Source organism: Archocentrus centrarchus, chromosome 7, assembly GCF_007364275.1.
Source record: "Archocentrus centrarchus isolate MPI-CPG fArcCen1 chromosome 7, fArcCen1, whole genome shotgun sequence".
Taxonomy (NCBI): Eukaryota; Metazoa; Chordata; class Actinopteri; order Cichliformes; family Cichlidae; genus Archocentrus; species Archocentrus centrarchus.
In genome coordinates this window covers 13,362,437-13,387,038 of record NC_044352.1, presented here as the reverse complement: position 1 = coordinate 13,387,038, position 24,602 = coordinate 13,362,437, and the positions used below count along the sequence as shown (strand labels likewise).

Here is a 24,602-nt window from a genome sequence, read left to right as displayed (position 1 = left end):
TACAAATAGTCTTACTCTTTATGCTATTGTTTCATCTGGATTTTCTTCATTTTTTTGCTGATGGTTCTAAATGGTGGGGTTCAGGGATTGCTTGGGCAAATAAGAGACGGGGTGGTGGTGGTGACGTTGAGTCTTTATTTACCCAAGCAAAAGAAATCAATGCTGCTCTGCTGTAGGAGAAGTGTGTGAATCAATGAAAGGTTTCAAAAAGCCCTTGTGAAAAATCAATGTCCCTTACATACTATTGATGGAAGTTTGGCCATAGAAGAAAGAAAACGACAGAGAACACCTGTTTATTGTGAAAAATTACTCCGTTCACTCTTTGTTATAGTCTTTTTGGATCTTTTTGTTTTGTCTAGAACAGTACTAACTGTGTTTCTGTATCCTTTTTATTGCTCCCTTTGCCAGCCTGCCACTTTCTACTTTTGTTAAAAGTTATGCAGCACTCACACTCATCAACAAGGAAGCTCTACTAGCCATTATGTGCAAAAGCAGAATAGCTACATTCAGTCTCACAACTCTGACAGTAGAGGCTGGTAAGGTCTAATATTCATGATATCATGTACACAACATCTTGATGTACAGGAGGAGTGTAGGGTTCTGAAGCCATCATTTCAGCACTTCTATTAATAAAATTCAGTCAATAACATTCCACTGACACCGCCTTGACTTTAGAGGCCGAAGTGGAACAGTTCTGCCATAACTTTACCTATGCAGTCAACATTTCCCTTGAGCCATGTCAGGCTACGAGCTGCGAGGCCAATCAGTAGGGCCTCTGTCCTGACACCTGCCCAATCCTGTGCTAGCGTGATCAAAGTGACAGTGCTGTAAACCTGCAGAGATACAGGTGAGGGCTGCTGTCACCTCACCTATCCAACTGATGGCAACTCGGTCAGGGCAGGGAGAAAAGTACTAGGATGGCCAGGAAGGCCGCTGTCTGCATGTCACTCAGTGCTGTGTTGGATGACAGAACAGCCCATTAGGAAAGAGACTGACTTCACAGGCCATTAGAAGAAGCATCACACAGCCAAAGCGCACAGAACCCCGAGTAATGGCACAACTGAAGGGAGACAGAAAGACTGCAAGCTCTTTGAGACTTTTTTTTAAAATTAAATAAGATATGTATTTTTACTTACATTTTTTTTTGTTGTTTTGAGGGAAAATAAACATGCATAAAAGCCTGAATTCTCAACAGAGGACACAGCAGGTTATTAGAAAGGACTAAGCAGATAAACAAAAACTATGGCAAAATTATCCCCATGCTGTCCACCCCTGTGTCCTTGTTAAAATCTCTAGCTCTCAGTATGGCCTTTCCTGCCCTCCAGTCATCATTAAAGAGAAAGACGGGAGCTTGAGAGTCCAACAGAGGCATCAACACGCATCACTTCTCCTCTGCTCGAAACGCTCAGCTCTCAGCAATCCACCAGCCCCTGACGGACCTATTTACCGCACAAAGTGAATTGTGTTTGGCTGCAAACTATGATTCCAAATGTTCCTTTGATACCCTCTCTCTCTTCTCCCCTCCCCATTTCCTCTGTCTCTCTCTATGGTTCTGACCAGCTCACGGAAATAGAAAAAAACTGTCTGGCCAGTTTATTGCTGTGTTAGCACTACTCATGGGCTCAGCAGGCTCAGATGAGAATGCCACTGTGCCAAGCTGATGGGACACACTCCAGCTGTAGAGGCACTCACTCCAAAACTCAGACTTACAAACTCCTTCCTCTTTGACTTGATGTTTTTGTTTCACTATGGAATAAAAACAGAAAAAAAAAAAAAAAAAACTTTCCTTCTAGTAGCTCCCCAGGCGTTTCCCTGGGGACTGGATGAAACCCTCTTGAAAAACAAAGAACAGAAACAATAGGAAAAATATGCTTCTTTTGCACAATTTAAAACCCCAAAGAGATAAACTGTGAGAGTTTTGTAAACAGTGAGGAAAAGCTGATGGCTAGATAAAGAGAGAAGGAAAGAAACAGCAGCGAATAAAGCAGCAGTATCGTGGAATGCTTTTTTGATGAATTACAGCGTGCACCACAATCTTAAAGTCGAGGGCTTTCCTATGAGCGAGTCAAACCACACATTCTGCTGTGACAGAAACTCTGAATTTTAAACCTTTTGCAACTCAAGCCTTCGCACAACAAGTTAAACATTTATTTATTCATTTATTCGACAGGTGTACAGGTTCAGCCTCCAACCTTCAACATACTGTGCCTTATATATTGTAGCCTTATCAAAAAAAAAAAGCTGTTTTGCAGAAATGAAATTTGCGATCAGCAGCTGTTGACACGTTCTAATTTTGAATGCTAAAGGAGGGCACAAGTGTGTTAATATTCTTAGTGCTTTAGAAATGGTTATACACACTTCATGTTTTTACATCTGATTTATTTAGAGAAAGTTCTAAACCAACATCCTATTAGAGCACAGGGGGAAAAAACTAGAACTGCTGTTCTGCTCTTCTGGGTTTGAAAATGGCAGGATTTCATGCTTTCTTTTCATATCTAACAAGAGGCTTCAGTAAGACTTCTGTGACAAATTGCATTGTTATACAGTTATAAAAATAGTAATGAACCTTAAGCAACCTTTCTGAAATAACCTGATAAATGAAAGAAAAGATGCATAAAAAAGCAATAAACAATCATTAGCTTTACTGTGACCCTATGGGACCTCACAGTGTGGGAGAGTTTGCTGTTTAGCCGAGCCTGCTCTTTGTCTAAAGGGAAAACTTCTCAGGGTCAATCAGGGCTGTTTAAATACCGTAAAACATTGTGGCTGTAACTGCATCAGGGGAACACAGCATAATCATCTGCACGGATGTGGCAAACAAACTAGTTATGCTAATGTATTTCTGTTATCACCATCCATTACACATATCCCCAATCAGCGCTACTTGTTAAATGCCCTCAAGAAATCCCAGCTGTAACTTCAGAACACATCAGTGATGCGGCCAATCAAATCTGTCACTTACACTGACAAGCATCTGAGGGAACGGTCCTCGAGAATTTTCAGCCACATTGATTGGTGGGATTACCCAGTCCCGCTTCTGTCTTCGTAGACCCTTGGTACTGTCGAGACCGGACCCTGGGAACATGATGACAGGAGGTGATTTTTGTACCGCCTCCTTCTTCTCTTTTCTCCCAGCAACTTTCCTTTCATCCTCTGTGACCTTAAAGACAACATAACAAGGTTTTATTTAGGAGGCTGTAACAGGAACTGATGTGATGGCAAAGGCGAGGCAGAATTTCACAGAAAAAAGAAGAACAACTTTTTTTAGATCGCTAATCAAGTTTAACATATATATTTAACATCCCTGTAAACTTTGAATTCCTGTTAATTATTTCGCTAATAAAATGTCAAGGCTTTTGTTTTTTAGACAGTTCACAATTAGCTGTGTGTTAAGACACATTCCATGAGTGCCAGACTCTTTTTTTGAAAGCTTGCTATGGTCGCAGTGGTCAATCATTAATAACCCTCATCAGCTGAGATGACAGTTTGCCATCTTAACTGATGATGTTTTTTTTGTATAAAAACAAATACTAGATATAATGAGGGATCTACTCTTTGTCTTTTAACTAGTATTTCTGTAGAGAATGGTTTAAGTTGCTATGGAAAAAAGTGCACAATGCAATGATTTTGAAACACCTAATTGACCCAGTCACAAACACGATCAATCATCCATTCATTTCATTATTCGGTAAATCAGTTGTTCACTTGTGCACTAACAAGTCTTTTTGCAAGTAATTCTAGATACGGCAGCTTGGAAAAAGAGCAAAGTCATCCAAAAACCTTGTTGCCAATAATACAACAAAAATATTTTAAACACAATTTTAAAAAAAAAAAAAAAAAATACAGCATTGAGCTTTTGTAATGCTGGAATTACCAGTAGTAGGACTCTCTGGCAGACCACATGAAAATTTCATGTGCCAAATGGTGTGTAAAGTTACCTTAATGCATCAAACTTGCTTTGAATTCAGAGCATTAGCAGAGTTCCTGTATGCCTTTTTCAGCAACTTTTAAAGATATTGCATGTTGTTCTACAACTCTGATTTCAAAATTTGGGATCCTGTGTTAAACATAAACACAAATTCATTGAAAATAGTATATTATAATTATTATAAATATATACAAATTTTCTTTTTTGGAAAATACATACTTATTTTAAATTTAATGACAGTAACATACTGTCATTGGTATATATTTGTCTGTGTAGGTTCTCATTCATCCAGGTCATAGTAGTCCCTGGAGCTTGAAAAAGGTGACTGGACTTCTTTAAGTTTCTTGAAAATGTTTCACCTCTCATCCGAAAGGCTTCGAGAACTGAAGAAGCCTTTCGGATGAACTTAGAGAAGCACAGTCGCCTTTTTCAAGCTCCAGAAACAATTGGTACATATTGTTGATAATCTCTATCTACAGAGTATGTACCACAGGTTTTTAATGTGACAGTAATTAAACCATTACTTAAGCCTGTAATGCCAAGTATATCATATTTGATATATTTTTGTGAGTTTTTGAGACCTTTACATCATCTGTGTGATTTTTTTCCTGTATCAAAAAGATGCATACTAAAACTCAAATATGCAAATTGATAATTTTTTTGTTGGGTTTTTTTTATGTCAGAAGGTTTAACAAACACTCCAGTAAAAAGAAAAAAAGATAATTTTCTTGCAATTACTTTACAGGGTTAAAAAGCCATCACTTGAACCAGCTGTGTTATAGGCCAGACTCCTTTCCTGTATTCCGAAGAGTAGCTGTAAAACAGCTAACTGATCATCTGCAGAGATCAGGCTTATTTGAAGAGGTTTCAGAATTCATCACAGTACAGAAACAGTATTAGTGAAGGTTACAACTGATCTTATGGCCTCTGACAGTGGACTCATCTCTGTGCTTTCCCTGCTAGACATCAGTGCAGCATTTGATACTCTTGGCTATAATATTTTATTACAGAGTTTAGAGCATGCCGTATGTATTAATGGTATTGTGCTGCAGTGGTTTCAATCATATCTATCTAAAAGACTCCAATTTGTTCATGTAAATGGGGAGTCTTCTTCACACACTAAGGTTAATTATGGAGTTCCACAGGTTTCTCTGCTAGGACCTATTCTATTTACTAGTGTTGTAGTACTCGAGACTGGTCTTGGTCTTGAGACCACTTTTTGATGGTCTCAGTCTTGTCTTGGACCGCATTTGTACTCGGTCTTGTCTCGGTCTCGGACATTGAGGACTCAGGATTTTATTTCAAGACCAGTCAAGACCACAACTGTGGAAATATCACTAAATTGCCAAAATATTGTCCAATTTATTTGTTAACATCCTTGCTTTTATTAGATTCAAAACGTACTGATTCAAATCCAAAAAAGATTCTGCTTTCTCCCAGTGCTCCCAGTACTGCAGAAATACACAGCTCGGTCACAAACAACCAATCAGAGCCAGGAGGAGGGTCTTAGCACTGTAAATCATGCTTGTGTATGCACTGCTCACACTCTCCCCCTTGCTCTCTGCTACTCTACAGCTTCTCCCTGACAGTAGAGCCTGTCATGATTGCTCAGGCTAGTTAGCATGGCCACCGATGACAGCAGATAAAGAGTTTTCCTGGAATGGTACAGTAAGTTGTTTCTCCGCCATTAGTACATTGAGCAGTACGTACACAACCAGGAGCGGTGCATTTCTGCAGATGGCAATAGTAGCTCAGGGAGGAGGTGGAGGAGCTGAATTTTTTCACAGATTATCTGTCTCATACTATACCATGGTGACAGTTTTAACAAATATGTAAAAAACAGATTTTTTTTAATAAAAGATACATACTGCAGCTTTAATCTGTATAAGAGAGAAACTTGTGGCTTTAGTTCTTACTCTCAATGATTGGCATTTTTTCAGTTTTACACATTTAGCTATGTGGTTTTAAAATGGCACCCATTTTTACACAGATGTTGTAGGTTTACAAACAACATAACTTTATGTATTGTTTATGAAAGGCAGATAAAATTAAAGACTATTGTGATGAACTATGAATAATTGTTTTACATTCTGTGATAAATGATCGAAGTCACCCAGGTGGTTAAATTTATTTCAGCTCTAAGTGTTTTATTATCTAAGTTTTTTATGGGAATGTGGATCTTTCAGATCAATTTGAGAAGTGATTTTGATCATGTTTCACATTTTATTGTGTCGTGTAGCGTGGGGCACTGGTCTTGGTCTTGACTCGATCTCGCCCTCCCTTGAACTTGGTCTGGAACCCTAAAAGTCTTGGTCTTGTCTTGGTCTCAATACACTCTGGTCTTGGTCTTGACTTGGTCTCGAGTTAGGTGGTCTTGACTAAAACACTGCTATTTACATTATATATGTTTCCCTTAGGCAGTATTATTAGCATACATTTTCATTGCTATGCAGATGACAACCAGTTTTATCTATCCATGATGCCAGATGACACACACCAATTAGCTGAACTGCAGGAATGTCTTACAGTAAATCAAGGCCTGGATGACCTATAATTTCATGCTTCTAAATTCATATAAAACTGAGGTTACTGTACTCGGCCCATAGAATCTTAGAAACATGGTGTCTAACCAGATGCTTACTCTGGATGGCATTATGTTAGAGTCCAGTAACACAGTGAGGAATCTTGGAGCCATTTTTGACCAGGATATATCCTTCAATGTGCATATTAAACAAACATGTAGGACTGCTTTCTTGCATTTGAGCAATATCTCTAAAATTAGAAACATCCTCTCTCTCTCTCTCTAGAGCTCTTCTTGTAAAAGCAAATATGTTTGGTACAACAATGCATTCAGATCATGATTATGATTGTGAAAACTGGCAGACATGACAGGCTTTAAAAAAAAAAGGAAAAAAAAGAAAGAAACATCCTCTCTCAGAGTGATGCTGAAAAAGCTAGTTTATGCATTTATTACATATAGGCTGGTCTATTGTAATTCATTATTATTAGGTTTTCCTAAAAACTCCAAATTCTAGTAAATTTGAAATCTTTCTCCCCACACCCAAAGTCTTGAATAATCAGGCCCCATCTTATTTTAACCCAAGAGAGCTCTTGGTCTGCAGGCTTACTCGCTGTTTCTAGGGTATTTAAAAGTAGACTGGGAGGCAGAGCCTTTAGCTTTCAGGCTCCTCTACTGAACTGGAACTAGTCAATAAAACTTCTAATTTTTAACTAACAAACAATGATATACAGCAATGGTAAAAGGCTATCTCAGCTCTTACAAAAATGCTAAATTCCTTGTCAGAATAATATTATTGGAGCAACTCTTTATGCCATCATTTTATACTCAAGCAGGGCAGAACTTATGTTAATTCTATGTGAGCATGCACGTGTGCATATATGTGAAAGAGACTATAAACTTCATATCTTTTGTCATTAATACCAGGTATAAAAAGCCTATTAACAGAGAGCATGTCTGAAGTTGGATTTACAGCCTTTCTCAGCAGACAATGACAGCTGAGTCACAGACACACACTTCAATCATACAGTATGCTTGCATCATACATTTCTCTCACACCATCCCTGCAGGCAGAGAGAAATGACCACCACAAACCTGTCTTTTTGAAAGATGCTCAAATAAGGAGCTCAAATGTGAAAGGAGCCAATTTTCAATGTCCTCAAGAACATTAACTCATCCATGAGTCACAACAGCTACATCAAATGCTGTTGTTATGAAGCACATCAGATATCTAAATAATGTCTGTGTGGAAATACTGCAAACTACATGATGGTGAATGGACAATGATTGAGTAAACAAAAAACTGTTTTATTACAATTTTTTTTTTTAAAGATTTGTAGAAACAAGCAAATGTTGAAATTACAGTCATAGAGCTTTTATTGTGTATTGCTCAGCTAGTTAAGACACATAAGTCCTTCCGTATATTAAATATTAAATATATTATTCCTCCTGTTAAAGTATTGCTTTATACTTCACGATTTATCAACTTCAGGTTTACCAGTTCATGTTTTCTGTTCCAGAGGCAAAAAGTAATATTAAACTGGCTATCTGCAGAATTTTTCAGTAGTAAGTTTACTAACACAGCTCAGGGTTACAAGATAGTAAAACATGTCAAAAATTCAGTCACAAACATCATAGCTGAAGCTATGCATCACTTGCACTCTGTCTCAATCACAGTCCCTTGAGCTATCCCTAGCTTTCGTGCTCCCCTCTGCCCTCTTCTTGCCGTGTTATTGTTTTTCTCTGTCTCCCCCCAGTCAGTAGGTGCTGACAGCTTGTCTCAATAACATGGATTCCTCAAGCACTGGGCTGTATGGGGCTGATGGTGCACCAGCAGGTAAAACAGCTGAACAAAGCTTTACCTAACAAACACTTATACCAGCAGGCTCCGACAAATTTGCGGTTCATGTTTTTGTCATGTCTCCTCCAGGATCACTAAAGGAGGAAATTAAATGATGTTTAATTGTAAAGGGTAGCCCACGCACAGTTACCCCATTCAAATGTACACCATGAGAAAACTGAAATTATAAAAGAGATATAAACAGGACAAACATAGAGAGAAAGTAATGGCAAATGCAATAATGTTAATGAATCTTATAATTACTATTTGTGTCTGTGTGAGCCAACTTAAATCAAACTGCAGTTTAATAATTACTAAAAAATATTTGTTATGGAGGTATGTTTATTAATCTGAGAGCAATATACAATATATATCCACCAGTGATTGCAATTTAACTACGTGCTATTAAATATTTATCCAGCCTAGCCTTCAGTGATCGTATGCATGTGACTGAATGTTATATAATAATGGGTTGGCCCAGAAATAATTATAGTTTAATGTGGTTAAAAAAGTCAAAAACACAAACAAATAAAACATACACTGCCTGGCCAAAAAAAAGTCGCCACCTGGATTATGATCTGGGGTTGCTGCAGTTGGTCTAGGTTCAGCAACATTATGTGCTCAAAGAATGAGGTCAGCTGACTACCTGAATATACTGAATGACCAGGTTATTCCATCAATGGATTTTTTTTTTCCCCTGATGGCACGGGCATATTCCAAGACGACAATGCCAGGATTCATCGGGCTCGAATTGTGAAAGAGTGGTTCTGGGAGCACGAGACATCATTTTCACACATGGATTGGCCACCACAGAGTCCAGACCTCAACCCCATTGAGAATATTTGGGATGTGTTGGAGAAGGCTTTGCACAGTGGTCAGAATCTGCCATCATCACTGCAAGATCTTCGTGAAAAATTAATGCAACACTGGATGGAAATAAATCTTGTGACATTGCAGAAGCTTATCAAAACAATGCCACAGCGAATCCATGCCGTAATCAAAGCTAAAGGTGGTCCAATGAAATATTAGTGTGACTTTTTTTTTTTGGTGGCAACTTTTTACAGTTTGTTAATGAAATGCTGAATGGCGGTGATGCTGAAACTATTATAGTTTTGCTGTGCATAACTGTGCACTTTAACAGCACTGTGGTACAAAGAATGGGCAGCAATGCAAGACAAGACATTGAAAAAAAAACTTACTGGAGATGACAGAAGTGTGAAGAACAAGGACAGTGGAAAATACTTGTCCATTCTATATGCTTGTTGCATGTATATACAGTATGTGTGTGTTGTCTACATATGTCTTTACATTTATGTACTATTGGTAGGTTACTTTTAATATATGTTTCACAAGAGACTGCAGAATACATGCCATGCACGTAAATGAAGCTTATGTGCAAGTTCCATGTGGAAGATCTGTAGTCACTCATCTGCTTTCCTGGATGTTCAGCTGCAAGTTTATTCTTCACGTCACTTCCATTTTCACATGCTGTCAAACTCAAAGATGACATCACTGCTCTAGTCCAATCATCTTCTTCAATCCAATCAGCCTCCACTCTGTGTACTTTAAATCTCACCACTTACTTGTCATTCTCCCTTGCAGACTCATTTGTGCAACCCCCCTAGTCCCAATGTCCACCTCACCCAAGTCACTCTTTGCTCCATCCATGCCTCCATCTTCATCTTCACCACCGACAGCATCTAGACTCTGGGGGTCCTGCCCTAACTCCTATCTCCTGGGGCTCCATTCTGCCATGATGGGCCAAATAGTGTAATTGAATTCAATAAATTATTAATTCTTCCGAATGATCTCTCCTTATTGAAATAACAGTATGGTAAATCTGTGATGCTTGTGTGTTTTTAACTAAATGTAGCTACTTATTTTATATTTGAAATATGGGAATAAATGTGTGATGGTAGGGAGTTCAAGTCATTATATAAAAAAAAAAAATCTGGCCTCATAAATAATTTGTGAAAAATATAAGAAGAGGTTTAGGTCCCATATATTTACATAAAAGGTGAACAGTGCTATTATTCCTTCATCTAGCTTTTTGCTTTATGTTACTTCTATGCAATGCACAGCTTTACAGTTTCTCCCAGCAGTTGACATTTGAGAATAAAAATAAAATACAACACAGAAGCGGTCTACAGTGTTGGAAGATGGCAATGGCTTCTGGCACATATTGAAAGTTGAAGGTCCTGTATGATGCAGTCTATAAAAAGTGTTTTTTCTTTGTCTCTGTTTGTTCTTGCCTGGTCAAGGTCCCTCAGAGGGTTGGTTTGTATCTGCCAGCGGAAACAATGCTTTCAAGGCTGACTTCATTAGATGGACGCCCGAGAAAAAAAGCTTTTAAGGCTGCTTTAAAGAAAATGTGTCAAGCAACCTGGCATATGGTGTGTATGTGTTTGCGTGGGTGGGTAAGGGTGTGGGGTGTGGGGTGTGGAGGAGCATGGGCTTAGGTGTCATGTTCAGTTTCATCAACCAAGTGCTATGCTTCAGACATCTTGTACTGTGAAATCCAGGGCACTTTAAGTAATAGCGTAAAAGGAGGGATTGTTACACAGGTGAAAGATTATGGTAGGAGAGGAGACCATCTTCACATTCAAAGAAAGACAGGATGTGCTGCTTCTGCTGCCCACTGCAGAAAACATTTCATCTAAAGGCTACAAAATTACTGCTCTCAAATGGTTGACATTATAAAACACTGTGCATTAGCAAAATTTTTCCCACATCTGTGTGAAAAGACGCTAAACTTAAAAGGGCCGATATTACCTTTCTTTTGGAGTCATATGCCCATTCACCTGATGATGGTTAAGTCCTATATTCACTCCCATATTAGCTCCCCTTTTAGTTTCCACCTTTGGCACCTGCTGGCTCAGAAAACTGAAGACAACACAAACCCACAAACTCATTCTACTGCCGCTGCTTATTCTCCCACTCCCACTCACATATCTCACTTTATGATGTTTAATGAAAGTTTAAGCTGTGAAACAATGGCTTACAAAATTTCTTAAAAGCAATAACAGTAAGCTGTAGATGGGAATGAACCACATATAATTTGTTCCTAGAGGCTGCCACTCCAACAAAGACTGACTCAGCACACAGCATGTCAGAGCGGAGGGATCACTTTGAATCAGAGGTACTGCCATAGGTTTTTAAGAGCAGAGTAAGTTCTGGTAATTTGGATGAAATGGCCCCTTAAATACCCTTGAGGAAAAGGTGCCACTGTGTATTTCAAATGAAATACCACTTTTGTGAAGCCTGAAGTTTGCCAACACAATGCACATACCCCAAACAATTAAATAATAAATAAACTTTTTATTAAGTACAAATTATTATATAGAGGCAATATTCTTTGTGGTAAACATTTAAGCATGTACTAATGGTACAAGCACGGACTTTAAGTTAAAAAATGAAAATATAATGACAAGGAAATATCAATAAATATATTCAAATTTTAAGAGAAGATGAATTAAAGTTTTTCTGTGAGGGAACTCAACTTGATGGCTCCTGTGTAACAAACTGTCCATCCTTTTTTTCCCACCCATCCATCTATTTTTTCCACTTATGCAATGTAGGGGGCTGGGGCCTATCCTAGCTGCCATAAGGTGAGAGGTAGGGTACACCCTGAACAGATCAAACATTTGTCACAGGGCTAACACAGCAAGACAGACAACTAATCACACCCACATTCACTCCTATGGACAATTTAGAATTACAAATGAACCTAACCCCACTAACTGCATGTCTTTGGACTGTGGGAGGAAGCCAGTCCAAAGACATGCTACAAAAGGTACTACAAACTTTGAACACTGCCAATGCAATGTTCAAAGATTGAGAGACTTGACCCCCTAAGGGAGCCCCACTTGATTCCACTCACTCCAGCTGCAAGTGCAATACATGATTCTGTTTAAGCAAACCTAATGACAACAAAACCATTCCACCTAAATGAAGAGAATGAAAAAAAAAAGAGTAGGAAATAAGCAAAACAGTGGTGAGTGGAGCAAAATTAATTATTGAATTTAAGACTAATTAAATAAATGCTGCTAGTCTAGTGTTAACTGTGGTGAAGAAACACTTGAGTAACATAACTTGCACCGACATCACACACACTAAGAAATAGAGGGACGGGAATGGACCGAAAAGGTACAAAGGCTTTGTCGCTTAAGCTGTACCTTATCAGGTACATAATTTGTACCTTTTTAATGGGTACAGTTTTGTATCTGTATATAAAGGTACATATTTGTCACTACAGGTACAGAAATGTTCTTTCAAAGGTGCAGACAATAAGGCACAAAAGTATTCTGAGGTTCAGAGGTACAATGTTGAACTCCACTAGGGTACAGCTGGAGCGACAAAGCCTTTGTACCTTTTTAGGTCCATTCTTGTCCCTCTATTTCTTAGTGTGCATTATTTATTTTGCTTACTTTGACATTTAACATTAGTTAACTTAAAGTAGTTAGCAGAACATTTTGGAGTGTCAGCTCTGCTGGCTATGATGTGACCCATTCGAGTGTGTGTGGCTGAGAGTCAGAGCGTAAAGCAGTAACTGTAGAAAAGGTGTTTTCTACAGTGAATGGCCAGGATATCAGTAGTCGACTTGTTAGAGTTGCTAGCAGACTGAAAGAATGTAGACGGTAGTAGTTACAGTATTAACACTTCATAAGCAGTCAAATCGGTCTTTGACATTATTACTGAAATAATCAGATTTTAAAGTGATCTGGAGAGTGAAATTTGGGTGGGGGTGGGGGTGGGGGGTGGTTGGAGTCCATATTTGTAGTGTAAGCCTAGTGGTTTTATGATACTCAAAACTGTATATTTTCATTATGTGAAAACCCAAGTAGCCAGTGCAGGCTCCAGCACAAAGTTCAAGTCATGAGAATGTAAATATTAAACAGGCTCTAGAATTGCCACTGATAATATTTACAACGTGCTTAAATTACACCACTCTCAAATTTGAATATGGTGGCATTTATTTAATAGGCACAAGCAGGGTAAGGTCAGACAGATCTGCCTGCTTTTACTTCACTAAAGCAAGTCTTTTGCATTCTTTGTGATTTTAATAAACAGTGTTAATGCCAAAATTTAGAAGTTGGATGCTCAAACCTCCAGTGTGGGGAAAAAAACAAATTAACGTGTTTTTTTCATAAAGCATAAAACTGAAGCGTGTAGGAGTATTTTACCTGAATCATTAAAAAGAAAAAAGAAAAAAAAAATGAAGAGTGTTATGAGATCCTTTGACTGTGGGGGGTTCCACTCTGTTGTTTCATTCAGTCTACTAAGAGAAAGCAGAAATAAAAGCTGTCTATCATCTTTGGATCGTGTAAGGCAAGAAGTAGCTCAGTCAGCAAAATATCAACAAATCAAAACATCCTCCATGCTGTGAAGCAGCCTGTTGTCCATACCAGGATCCAATCCCGTGTGAGCAGAGTTCAGCAGCACTTCAGACCTCAGTATGCCACAGTGGGCCCTGCTCAGACAGCTGAAGCAGCAAAGTAGAGCTCTCCATCGCCTCCCCAATGGCATCCCGTCACTGCCACACTTCCCCACACTTTTTTAGTTTAACAGACTATATAAAACAAGCTAAAATAATCTTCTTTAAACCATTGCTTCAGTTCTTTGAGGTTTGCAGTCATTCATTTATGCACACCACTCTTCAGGTCTCACCTCAGGATTTCAATCAGGTTGAGGTCCGGACTTTGACTGGGACACTGCAACACCTTGTTTTTTTTTTTGTTTTTTTTTCAGCCATTCTTTTATTGATTAGCTGCTGTGCTTGGGATCATTATCCTGTTACCCAGTTTGAGTCACTGTTGGACAGATGACTCAATGACTGCAAGGTACCCAGATTCCATTGCTACAAATCAAGCCCGTGGTGCTGTGCATTACAGCCAAACATCTTCACTTTGATCTCATCTGTCCAGGGCAAGGACATTGTTCCAGAAATTTTGAGGTCTTGTGGTGGAAATTTTGCAAACCTAAGACATGCTGACATGTTCTTTTTTAGAAAGAAGAGACTCTTGGTAGCCCTTCCAAACAAGCCATACTTGTTCTGTTTATTGCACTGTCATGAACTTTTACCATGCTAACTGCAGAGTCTGAGATGAGTAGCTCTTGGATTTTTTGCAAGTTCTTTGAACACTGCACAGTCTGACCTTGGGGTGAATTTGCTGGGATGTCAACACACCCCTGAATGCTCTAAAACAGGAAACTGCCAAAAATTGAGATTTTAAAGAGGTGGTCACACAATTCGTGAACTGAACTGCATTTCATTCATGCTCACTTGGATAAATAACTCATCTGATACAAAATGTCCTCTGCTAAGGAGGACAAAAGCAGCTGTTAAAGTATTTCAATCAGAATTTCAAAAACAAATTCTTTCCAAAATAATCAGGTGTAATATTTTAGAGAAACCTCCTTCGTTTTCTACCACTTCCTGAGAGTAATCCTCCTGAGTTCTTTTTCTGAATTCTACACTATCTTCAATAGATTGCTGTAAACCTTGTCTTTATGCTGTTGGATAATGGGCAAGCGTACACTGGGTTTTCTGCTAAAAACATCAGCTTCTGGGTGTCATGATCCCTGGATCTTTTTATTGTGGTTCCTTGTTTGTTTCTTTATGTGTTTGTTCCTAATTATTGGTTCTGGTTTGGTTCTGTTCATGGGTGCTGTTTTATTATATTTCCTGAGTGTTCCTGCCAACTTTGTGTTTCTGTCTCCATCTCCATGTCTGTTCGTCTCTCTGTGTCCTGTCCTTGTGGTTGTCTGCTGTCCCTGTTTTAGCTATCTTGTCTCCTCATTCAGTTATGTCCCCAGTTATTTGTGCCCTTAGTTCCCCGCCTGCTTTTGTTGTTTGGTTGTTTATTCCCTTTTGTATTTCCATTAAGTCCTGGGCTCATCTCTGTGTCAAGTTCCCATTTCTTAGTCCCGGTCTCCATGTTTGAGTTTAGCTGAGTTTAAATTTACTCCTGTCCTGCATTTGAGCCCTCCTTTGTCTGTGTCACATAGCCGGTCCTTGGCACTGGGAACATTACTGATGTATGAGTGGTAGATTCAAACAAAGAAAGAAACAAAAAAGTTTCAAAAAGTATTCACAGCAAAAAAAAAGTTATATAGAGATGAGGCTTATACAACAGGTTGCAAAAAAATAAAAATTAAAAAATCTCACTGCAAGATCTTTTGTGGTAAAATTTCTATTTTTTTCAAGGTCAAGCACAAACTTCCAGTCTTACCTTTTAATCCATTATGTCTTTAATATAATCAGAAAAAAGGCAATTTAAACATCCACATCCACATTTCAACTCTCAACATCAACTACTCACCCCTTGGGAAACTGCACTCACTGTGAAGGATTGTGTAATCCAGTCAAAGACTTGACCTCTTGAATCCATTAGACTAAATTGTACGTACTGATGACTTTAAATATACACTGAATAATAAAATAAAATTCAAAGTAATAACATGTTTAAATCCTCTCTGTCTCCAGTTGCCAGTTTAGGAACAGCAGCATGTCCTATTTTGGCCAACAGGGGTGCTAGAACCCACTGGAACTGACAAAATCCTGATTATCATTGCTCAGCTTGTTCTCATTCTCACAGTCAAAAAAAGAAAGAACCAGCAGTCTACTCTCCTTCTCTTGTGTCATCCGTCTGTGCAAGAGACAGACTAGTCCTAGAAACACATTTTATCATATTCTATGTTTCCTGTGCTGTGTAGTTCAGTGAAACATGACTGGGGTTTCAGTCACAGTTTTCTGTCTCATCTGCTGGGCCAAAATAGTTTTCTGCCAGAAACTCTGTGTGATCCTTTGCATTCAGCCCATATTCAAGAAACTAATTTCTGCTAAGCATAACATGCCCATGTGCACAAACAGGGTTTGTCAGCAGAGCGAAATGAGACAGATGTGAGTTGGGCCTGGACAAATGTATTCTTTTTCTTCAGAGAGAGGAAAGCTTCGTGGGGTTGACTGCAGGGGATAACTGCCCCACATCCCACCAGTGCAGTGAGGGGAGGCAGAGATGGAAAAAGACATGTTTGGGATGGATTGAGGGAGATGAGGAGTCAGTCGTCAGAAGCAGATGTGACCCTCCTCACCTCCCTTTGCCTAAATAAGTCATGCTCCAGATCCTTTCATCTAGACATGCTAACAGGTACTAGTGAGTTCCCTCAGGAGAAATGTAGAGAGAAAAAGATGCACAGAAATAAAACAAAAAAAGTGACACAGAAAGGCCGCTGCCCATCACTGCAGCAAAAGGCTTAAGCAGGCTTTTCTCTAGCCATGGTAATCAAACTGCAGCCCCAATTCATTCTTTCTTACTCATATGCACACAGAAAAATTACGGGATGGTGATGCAACAGATTTAAAAAACATAGGAAAAGCAGAGACATGTGCTCACTTATTCAAACTCTTATGAAAGATGGAGGATAAGGAGCAACTGGAGTTAGTAGAATTTTTAATGAAATCTTTATAGATTCTAGAGATTTTGTTATTTTCCTTAATACAACACAGACGGGGCACACATTCTCTGGCATTCAACACTGCACAGATTAAACCTTTAGGTGCCAAACAAAGAAACAACCACACCTAGAGCATACGCAGCAATGAAAATTTAACGCAAAATTTACATAATTCTCACTTGATCCAACATAATCTCCCACAATAAAATAACATTCTCACACACATACCAGATACACATGCTTATGCACTCTAATGCTATGTGAACAGGAGTCACTGAGTGTGAAATAGATGCCCCCCCACCCCAACCCCAACTATCACCCCCACCCCCTCCCCCCAAGCCCTGGTGCCATCAGCCTTAGCCAGCTGGCGGTGGTCCCAGCACTTCCCCTCCACACCACTGCCTCCCCATAACCCTGCATGCTTTGATATCAGCCAGCCCCTGGCTACCCAGACATCTGGAAGTTATTATTCAACAGAGCACACCACAAAGCACCATTTCCATAATGAAACATCACATTTTGTTTTAGCATCCTGCTTTCTCCTGCTGTCCTCATACATGTGTGTTACAACTTGTAGCATATTTCTGACCTCTGACCATCTTGTTTGATTGTTTGTCTAGTCTTTGCTCCTCAGGATATACATATTAATTGACTCAGTGGAAAATTATGTAAAAATGCATTCATTTGACCTTTTGACACTTTACTGACAATACTGAAACTCTGTCCAGTGAATGAGCCAGCGTGAATTACAACAGTGAGTAAAGACCAATCTATTCAGAGCTACAGCAACACACATTCTTACACAGATATCCCACTCTCTGTTTGTCTCTGATTCTATGACGAACATATTGCCATCTCTTCAATTCGCTTCTGTTTTCTAGAATAAAACCCCAATGGCAAACCACTGAGAAACTCACATTTGAACCCTGCTGACATGATGGAAATCTTTTATTGGTTTTATCTTGATCTCCTGTTCACATGTAAAAACTTCACTGTTTATAAATGAGCTAAAAAATCAGTCCAGTCTTTGCTGCAATCTTTCCAAATGATTTCACACTGATGGTCTTTTTATAGTCGAGCATTTTGCCAAAGTGCTTAAAACACTTTTTTTAAACAATATATTTTTTAAAGAACTCTAGTAATTAGGTGTATCGTGGGCAATTTCCATTGTACATATTAATCACAGTGAAATTAAGAGGGAAGGTGGTAAAAACACTGGAGCTGTAGCAAGTACAAAGTTGCGTACTTGAGTATTGAGAAACGGCCAGAATTAATAAACTATCATCAAAAGTGTAAACATGACTTTTAATAAGTTTTGTTCCACCGCAAAAAAGAAAGATAAAATGTAATAAACAGTTTGCCAACTGTGGGTTTATATCTGCAGTACATTTAAATTGTCATAAGTGTTAGAAAACAACCATGTGAACAAAAGGTGTGTTAATCTGTCACTAAACAGGCATTCACAAGATTTTCAGAAAACTTGACCCATGACCTTTACCGTTACGTCAAGGTCACCGAGATTTGAACTTGTCCGAGGTTTTTAGTACATGCATCTATGGTTTGAATTTGACCATTCTAGATCACATTCTTGAGTTATGGCCAACGCTTTGACAATAACTTGACTTTTTCTTCAAAACAGCCAGGCTAAAGATCAGAAATCTGAATTGGCCAAGAAAATTGCAATCGATGCATCTCTAATATAAATGTTTTATCTGGTTTTATATCATCTAGAAGTGGATGAAGGGGAAAATATTTTCAATGAGAGATTTTTTTTTTTTTGCCCTCTTGGATAAAGTGAAAGCACGCTGTAAACACAACGCTAACTATGACTGGCCAAGACACTTGCATGCAAAGCTGTTAGCAGGCATTTGCACTTGCGTAACCCTAACGTAGCATTATCATTTATTTGGTTTTATGATTTTAGCCACCTGCAGGGCAAGTTTTACTCTGCCTGGAAGCTGACAATTGAAGGCCAAATATTGGCATTTCTCAGTGGTTCCTGTTTCTGTGCACAGTCCCTTTCAAAATTAAGTGCAATAAACTAACTAGAACTAACACTATTTTGATTCAATCCATGCACAAGTTTGAGCAGGTATGCCATTAGTGCAGTCTGAGCCACCACAGCTCATTCTGTGCAGTGGACAGATCAAATTCAGGGGTAGAGTGTCTGTTTAAAGCTTTTAAAGAGAAGAAAGCTACAGAAAACAGTTAAAATACATTCTGTTTGATGCAAAACCAAAATAATAAGCTAAAAAGTTATGATCAGGTTACAGGTAACAGAGCGGGAACACCACCTTTCTCATTAGAGTCACTCTATCACAAACACAGTTAAAAGAGTTTTCAAAATTTTAGTGGGTTTAATTGACTGCCAAGTAACAACTGCTTCTCACCAAAAACCAAAATTTGCCCAGTAAGATAAAGTGAATCCTTGTCAGGCTTTTTTCATGTGGTACATTTATGTTAGTGAGATTTGATCTTGTCAGGAACTTACTGTCCAGCAGCCCGTGTGAGATGTGTACTTAGTTAATGAACACAGGCTCCTGTTTTTACCTAATGTGATTAACACATGGGTTGATATTGGCCTTTAGAGATGGCCTTGTGGTTCTATAGTCATGGGGACAGTTAGGCTCAGACTGCTCAGTCTCCATCGCTGACCTCTGACAGCTTTTAAATAGAAAAGGAACAGACAAGGACCCCTGGGGTACCCAAGGCACAGGATGTTTTCCAATAACAGCTTATGGCTGAGGGGAATCTTACTCTCCCCCTGTGGCAGTCTGATTCTATCACTTTTAACTGTGTGGCACTGCTACTTCTTTCTGCTCCACCCCCCTCTCCCCTTCACTGAAACCCCAAGGAGTTTTGACCTGATTCTTGGCTGTTACTATCTCCAGACCACTGGAGAAAATGTGATAGGAAAAAGAAACTCTGGGATGATAATTGAAATTTGAAGCATGATATTTCTGTGTGTCTGTGCTAGAGCTCACTAAGTGTGAAACTCACCTCATTTCCAGTTTGTTGAGGTGATGGTAGGTCAATCAGTGCCAGCTGCACCATAGTCTCCCAGACATGTGTGTGTGGACCACTTGCTGTCAGTTTCAACTGGACTGGTTCGTCCAGGCTGGCTCCCTCTTGTTGGGCAAAGATGGATCCATCTGTCCGCACCCCAAAGATAGGGTTGCTGCTCTGGAATACCACACCTTCATTTCCCATGCAGTCATCAAACTTCACTGTAGACAATAAAAAGAATTTGAAAAGATTTAAATTAGCAACAACTAAGAAGTAACTGTTGACTCTTACAAACGCTGGCAAACAAAGATGCAGTTGAAACTTTGGTTATATCTCACAAAAGCTTGCATATACCTAAACACAGTGCACCTGCAGTGCGCACATCTCAGTAGGAAGTAAATAGCAAGCTGGCTACTTCAGCCAGCTCACTTAACCTAGTCCGAGACTAGTGCTTCTCACCATTTAGTCTCTTTTAATTATAAGGTAAAGCGGTCACTATGATTAGACTCCTAAGGATTATTCTCTGCAGCTGCATACCCCTCTACATTAACAGGACACCTGTTAATGTAGAGGTGAAAAATCACCCTGACAAGAAATTGTGTCTAGATTTGTTTGCAGGCAGAGCAAGCAAGATGTCTGCTAGTTTATAGTTAGAATTACAAAATAGGATGTTGGGAAGAATACTGACTCCAGTGATTCCACTAGTCTATTTTTTTTGACTGTCAGACTATGCTTTTAGCTTTTAATCTGAAGGACAAATCACTGTACTTTATCTTTCTCCATATAAACTGAAAGCACATAGGAAAGAAAGTATTGTGTAGTACGCCACATCACTATCCATCCATCCATCCATCCATCCATCCATCCATCCATCCATCCATCCATCCATCCATCTTGTTCCAGTTGTCCGGGGCCAGGTTGCAGGGGCAGTGACCCAGGGACTTCCCTCTTTCCAGCCACCGTCTCCATCTCATCCAGAGGAACACCATGGTATTCCAAGGCCAGCAGAGAAATATAATCTCTCCAGTCTTTCCTGGGTCTGCTCCAGGGCCTCCTCCCAGTAGGACATGCCCAGAACACCTCACCAAATCGGTCCCCAAGGGGCATCCTAGTCAGATGTCTGAACTACCTCAAGTGGCTCCTTTAGGTGTGTAGGAGTAGTGGCTCTACTCTGAGCCCCTCTCTCCTCACCCTATTTCTATTGGAGAGGCCAGCCACCCTTCTGAGGAAGCTGATTTCTGCTACTTGTATCCACAATTTCATTCTTTCAGTCACTACCCAAAGGTAATGACCATAAGTAAGGGAAGGGACATAGATCGACTGGTAAATTGACAGCTTCACTTTTACGTTTAGTTCTTGCTTTACCACGATGGACTAGTGCAGCATTCGCATCACTGTATCTGTAATCCCAATCCATCAATCAATCTTGCACTCTCCTCTCCCCTCACTTGTGAACAAGACCTCGATATACTTAAACTCCTCCACTTGGGGCAGCAACTCGTCCCTAACCCAGAGTGGGCACTCCACCCTTTTCAGGCTGAGGACCATGGCCTGCGGCTTAACACTCAACTGCATACAGCTTCAGTGTAAGCTGGAGGTCACCACCATCATCCACAAAAAGCAAAGATTCTGAGGCCACCACAGGGAAAGCTTTCCACCACCTGGATATGCCTAGAACTTCTGTACATAAAAATGATAAACAAAGGACAGCCCTGGCGGAGTCCGACTTATTGCAGGCAATGCGGACCAGCTCTTGCTGCAGTACTAAATGGCCCAGAATAATGGGCCAGACACCCTAAACTCTCACAGCACTCCCTACAGAATACCTGAAGGGATGTGGTCGAATGCCTTCTCCAGGTCCACAAAGCACATACAGACAGGATGGGCAAATTCACATGCACACTCAAATATTCTTGAGACAATTAAGAGCTGGTCCAGCATTGCATGACCAGGATGAAAACCGCATTGCTCCTCTTGGATCTGAGGTTGAACTAACGACTGAACTCTCCTTTCTAGCACCCTGGCACAGACCTTTCCGGGGAGGCTAAGGAGTGTGATCCCTTCCATAGGTGTAGCACACCTCCTTCTTGAAGATGGGAACCGCCACCCCAATCTGCCAATCCAGTGGCACCACCCCAGATCTCCATGCAACCTTGCAGAGGCATGTCAACCAGGACAGCCCTGGAACTCAGGGTGAATCTCATCCACCCCAGGCGCCCTGCCCTGCCACCAAGGCAGTGCCACCTCAGTGACCTCACCGTGTGATGAGTGAGCTGTCCCCCTCATCCCCAGACTGCTTCCTCTACAGGAGGCATGTCAGTGGGAGTAAGGAGATCCTCAAAATATTGCTTCCACTGCCTGTCTATATCCTCAGTTGAAGTCAGCAGTGCCTCAGCCACACTACACACCATGTGAGTAGAGCACCACTTCCCCCCTCATGAGCTGCCTGACGGTTTACCAGAATCACTTTGAGGCCATCTGAAAGTCTTTTTCCATGGCCTCACTGAACTCCTCCCAGTTTTTGCTTCAGCCACTGCCCAAGCTGCATTCCGCTTGGTATCAGCTGCCTCCGATGTTCTAGGGGCTAACCAACCTATTAGGACTCTTTTTTCAGCTTGATGGCTCTCTTCACCTCTGGTGTCCACCATGATTTGGGGATTACCACCACAACAGGCACCAACCACTTTGCAGCAGCCTCAACAATAGAGGTGTGGGACATGGTCCATTTGGAGTCAGTATCCTCAACCTCCCTAGAAATGCTGTTGAAATTCTGCTGGAGGTGGGAGTTGAAGATCTCCCGGACTGGGGCCTCTGCTAGGTGTTCCCAGGCCACCCTCTCTATATGTTTAGGTATGCCAGGACTGTCCACCATCATCCTCACCCACCACCTGTTCTAACTCACCAGCATGGGGTGATCAGTTGACACCTCGGCTCCTCTCTTCACCTGAGCGTCCAGAATAAATGGCCACAGATCTGATGATACAATTATAAAATTGATCATTGACCTGCGAACTAGAGTGTCCTGGTGCCACGTGCACTTATGGACATCCTTGTGTTCAAATATGGTCTTTGTTATGGACAAACTCTGTTTCGCACAGAAGTCCAATAACAGAACACCACTCAGGTTCAGATTTCCAGATCTCACTCTTGTTACCCATGTGAGCGCTGAAGTCTCCCAGTAGAATGATGGAGTCACGGGATGGAACACCCTCAAGCACCCCACCCAACGACTCAAAGAAACCTGGGTACTCTGAACTGTCATTTGCAGTGCAAGTGCAATCAACAGTCAGGACCCATTCCCCGCCCTGACAAGACTGGGAAACAACCCCCTGACCCACCGGTGAAAACTCCAACATTCAGGCTGCAACCCAAGGGGATACAAGTTTATCCACCCCAGCCTGCTGTGGTGGATACAAGTTTATCCACCCCAGCCTGCTGCCTCTTACTGAGGGCAACTCCAGACTGGGACAGAGTCCAGCCCCTCTCCAGGAGACTGGTTCCAGAGCCCAGGCTCTGCGTTGAGGTGAGCCCGACTCGACCTCAAGCACGAGCTCAGGCTCCTTCCTCACTAGAGAGGTGATGTCCCATGTCCCAATATCCATCCTTGATAGCTGGGGATCGGTCTGCCAGGGCCTCCGCTCTTGGCTGCTGCCTGACACACATTGCACCCGTCCCCTACAATGCCTCCTGTGGATGGTAGGCCTACAGGAGGGTGGGTCCATGTTTCCTCTTCAGGCTGTCCCAGCCACCAAGTGTTTATCCTCGAGTATCCTCCCCAGGCCTGGCTGCAAGGTGGGGCTCAGGCAGGGTAAGCTGTTCCTTTGATCTTTCTTCCATAGGAGTCTTACTCTAATTAATGTACAGTATACTTTAGGGAGATTGCAGAATGAGGGTTTGAATAGTTTTTCATTCTATATGGCTTAGTTGATAGTATATTTTATAGAGCCTTGAAATCACACAGTCTGCATTGCTCCAATCAGTTTTCTAAGGATTTATTACAAAAATCCATTTGTTTCCATTAGAGAATGCAGTGTAGTGTGTGGAGAAAACTAACAACCTGACCTGAGTGTTATGTAATTTTTGTAGCTGTTAGAAATAAAAATATTTTTGCAGTCCAGTTAACACTTTATTTCCTCCTTCTTCCCCTGAGAAAATCAACATCTTTCCAAATATTGATTAAACCTATGATTTGGTTTAACCAATTAGGCAAAAAGATTAAAGGAAACTAGCACTATACAGAAACTATTAAGTTGAAATAACAAATACAAACCAAAATGTAATTTGTGGGATGTTAACACAGAAAGCATCTAGAGGTTTGTGTCCATCATGTTCTGTTAAATTAAGATGGCCCAGTAAACCTGCTCACCATGGAGCTTTCAGAGTTGCCAGGACACTCTTGTGTTTGCTCTCTAATGAAATACTTGTGCAGTTCATAGGAGAATGAGTTACTAGCGAGCACAGCCCATACCATCTCCCGCCCTCACTTCCTTTCTCCCTCGCAGCACATGTAGCCTTCCCACTCAGGGATTAGAGTCTAGATAACATATCAAGGAAACCTTAAGCTGAATGCCATTACTCACAGTTTTCTAATGTCATTCTCTCTACCCATGTCTCTACAACAGCTGAAACAAGGGTTCTATTATAGGGTAGAAACTGTGATTAAATACAGCTTCTTTTTATGCTGACTGGCCCTAAAAACACCTGTGATCATGTCAGTGCCCTCCTCTCTAAAGCCAGATGTCTCAGAGCTCAGTCAGACGGAATAGCTCTTAAACAATTCTGTCCACAAAGTGTAACAGGTGCTGCACAAGTGTCCTGGTATAGACAGAAAAAGCCAGGCCATAGGAGATGGA

At 40.5% G+C, this 24,602-nt stretch overlaps 1 protein-coding gene across 1 annotated transcript in view; it reads right to left on the bottom strand.

The window, feature by feature from the left end:
* LOC115782933 (cadherin-4-like) overlaps nucleotides 1-24,602 on the bottom strand; it is a 267,755-nt gene that overhangs the window by 68,100 nt on the left and 175,053 nt on the right. Inside the window, exons 4-5 of the mRNA XM_030733471.1 lie at nucleotides 19,744-19,970; nucleotides 2,963-3,160 (exon numbers count right to left, since the gene is read on the bottom strand). Coding sequence (XP_030589331.1) covers nucleotides 2,963-3,160; nucleotides 19,744-19,970 — 425 coding nt within the window. The remainder of the gene's footprint in view (nucleotides 1-2,962; nucleotides 3,161-19,743; nucleotides 19,971-24,602) is intronic.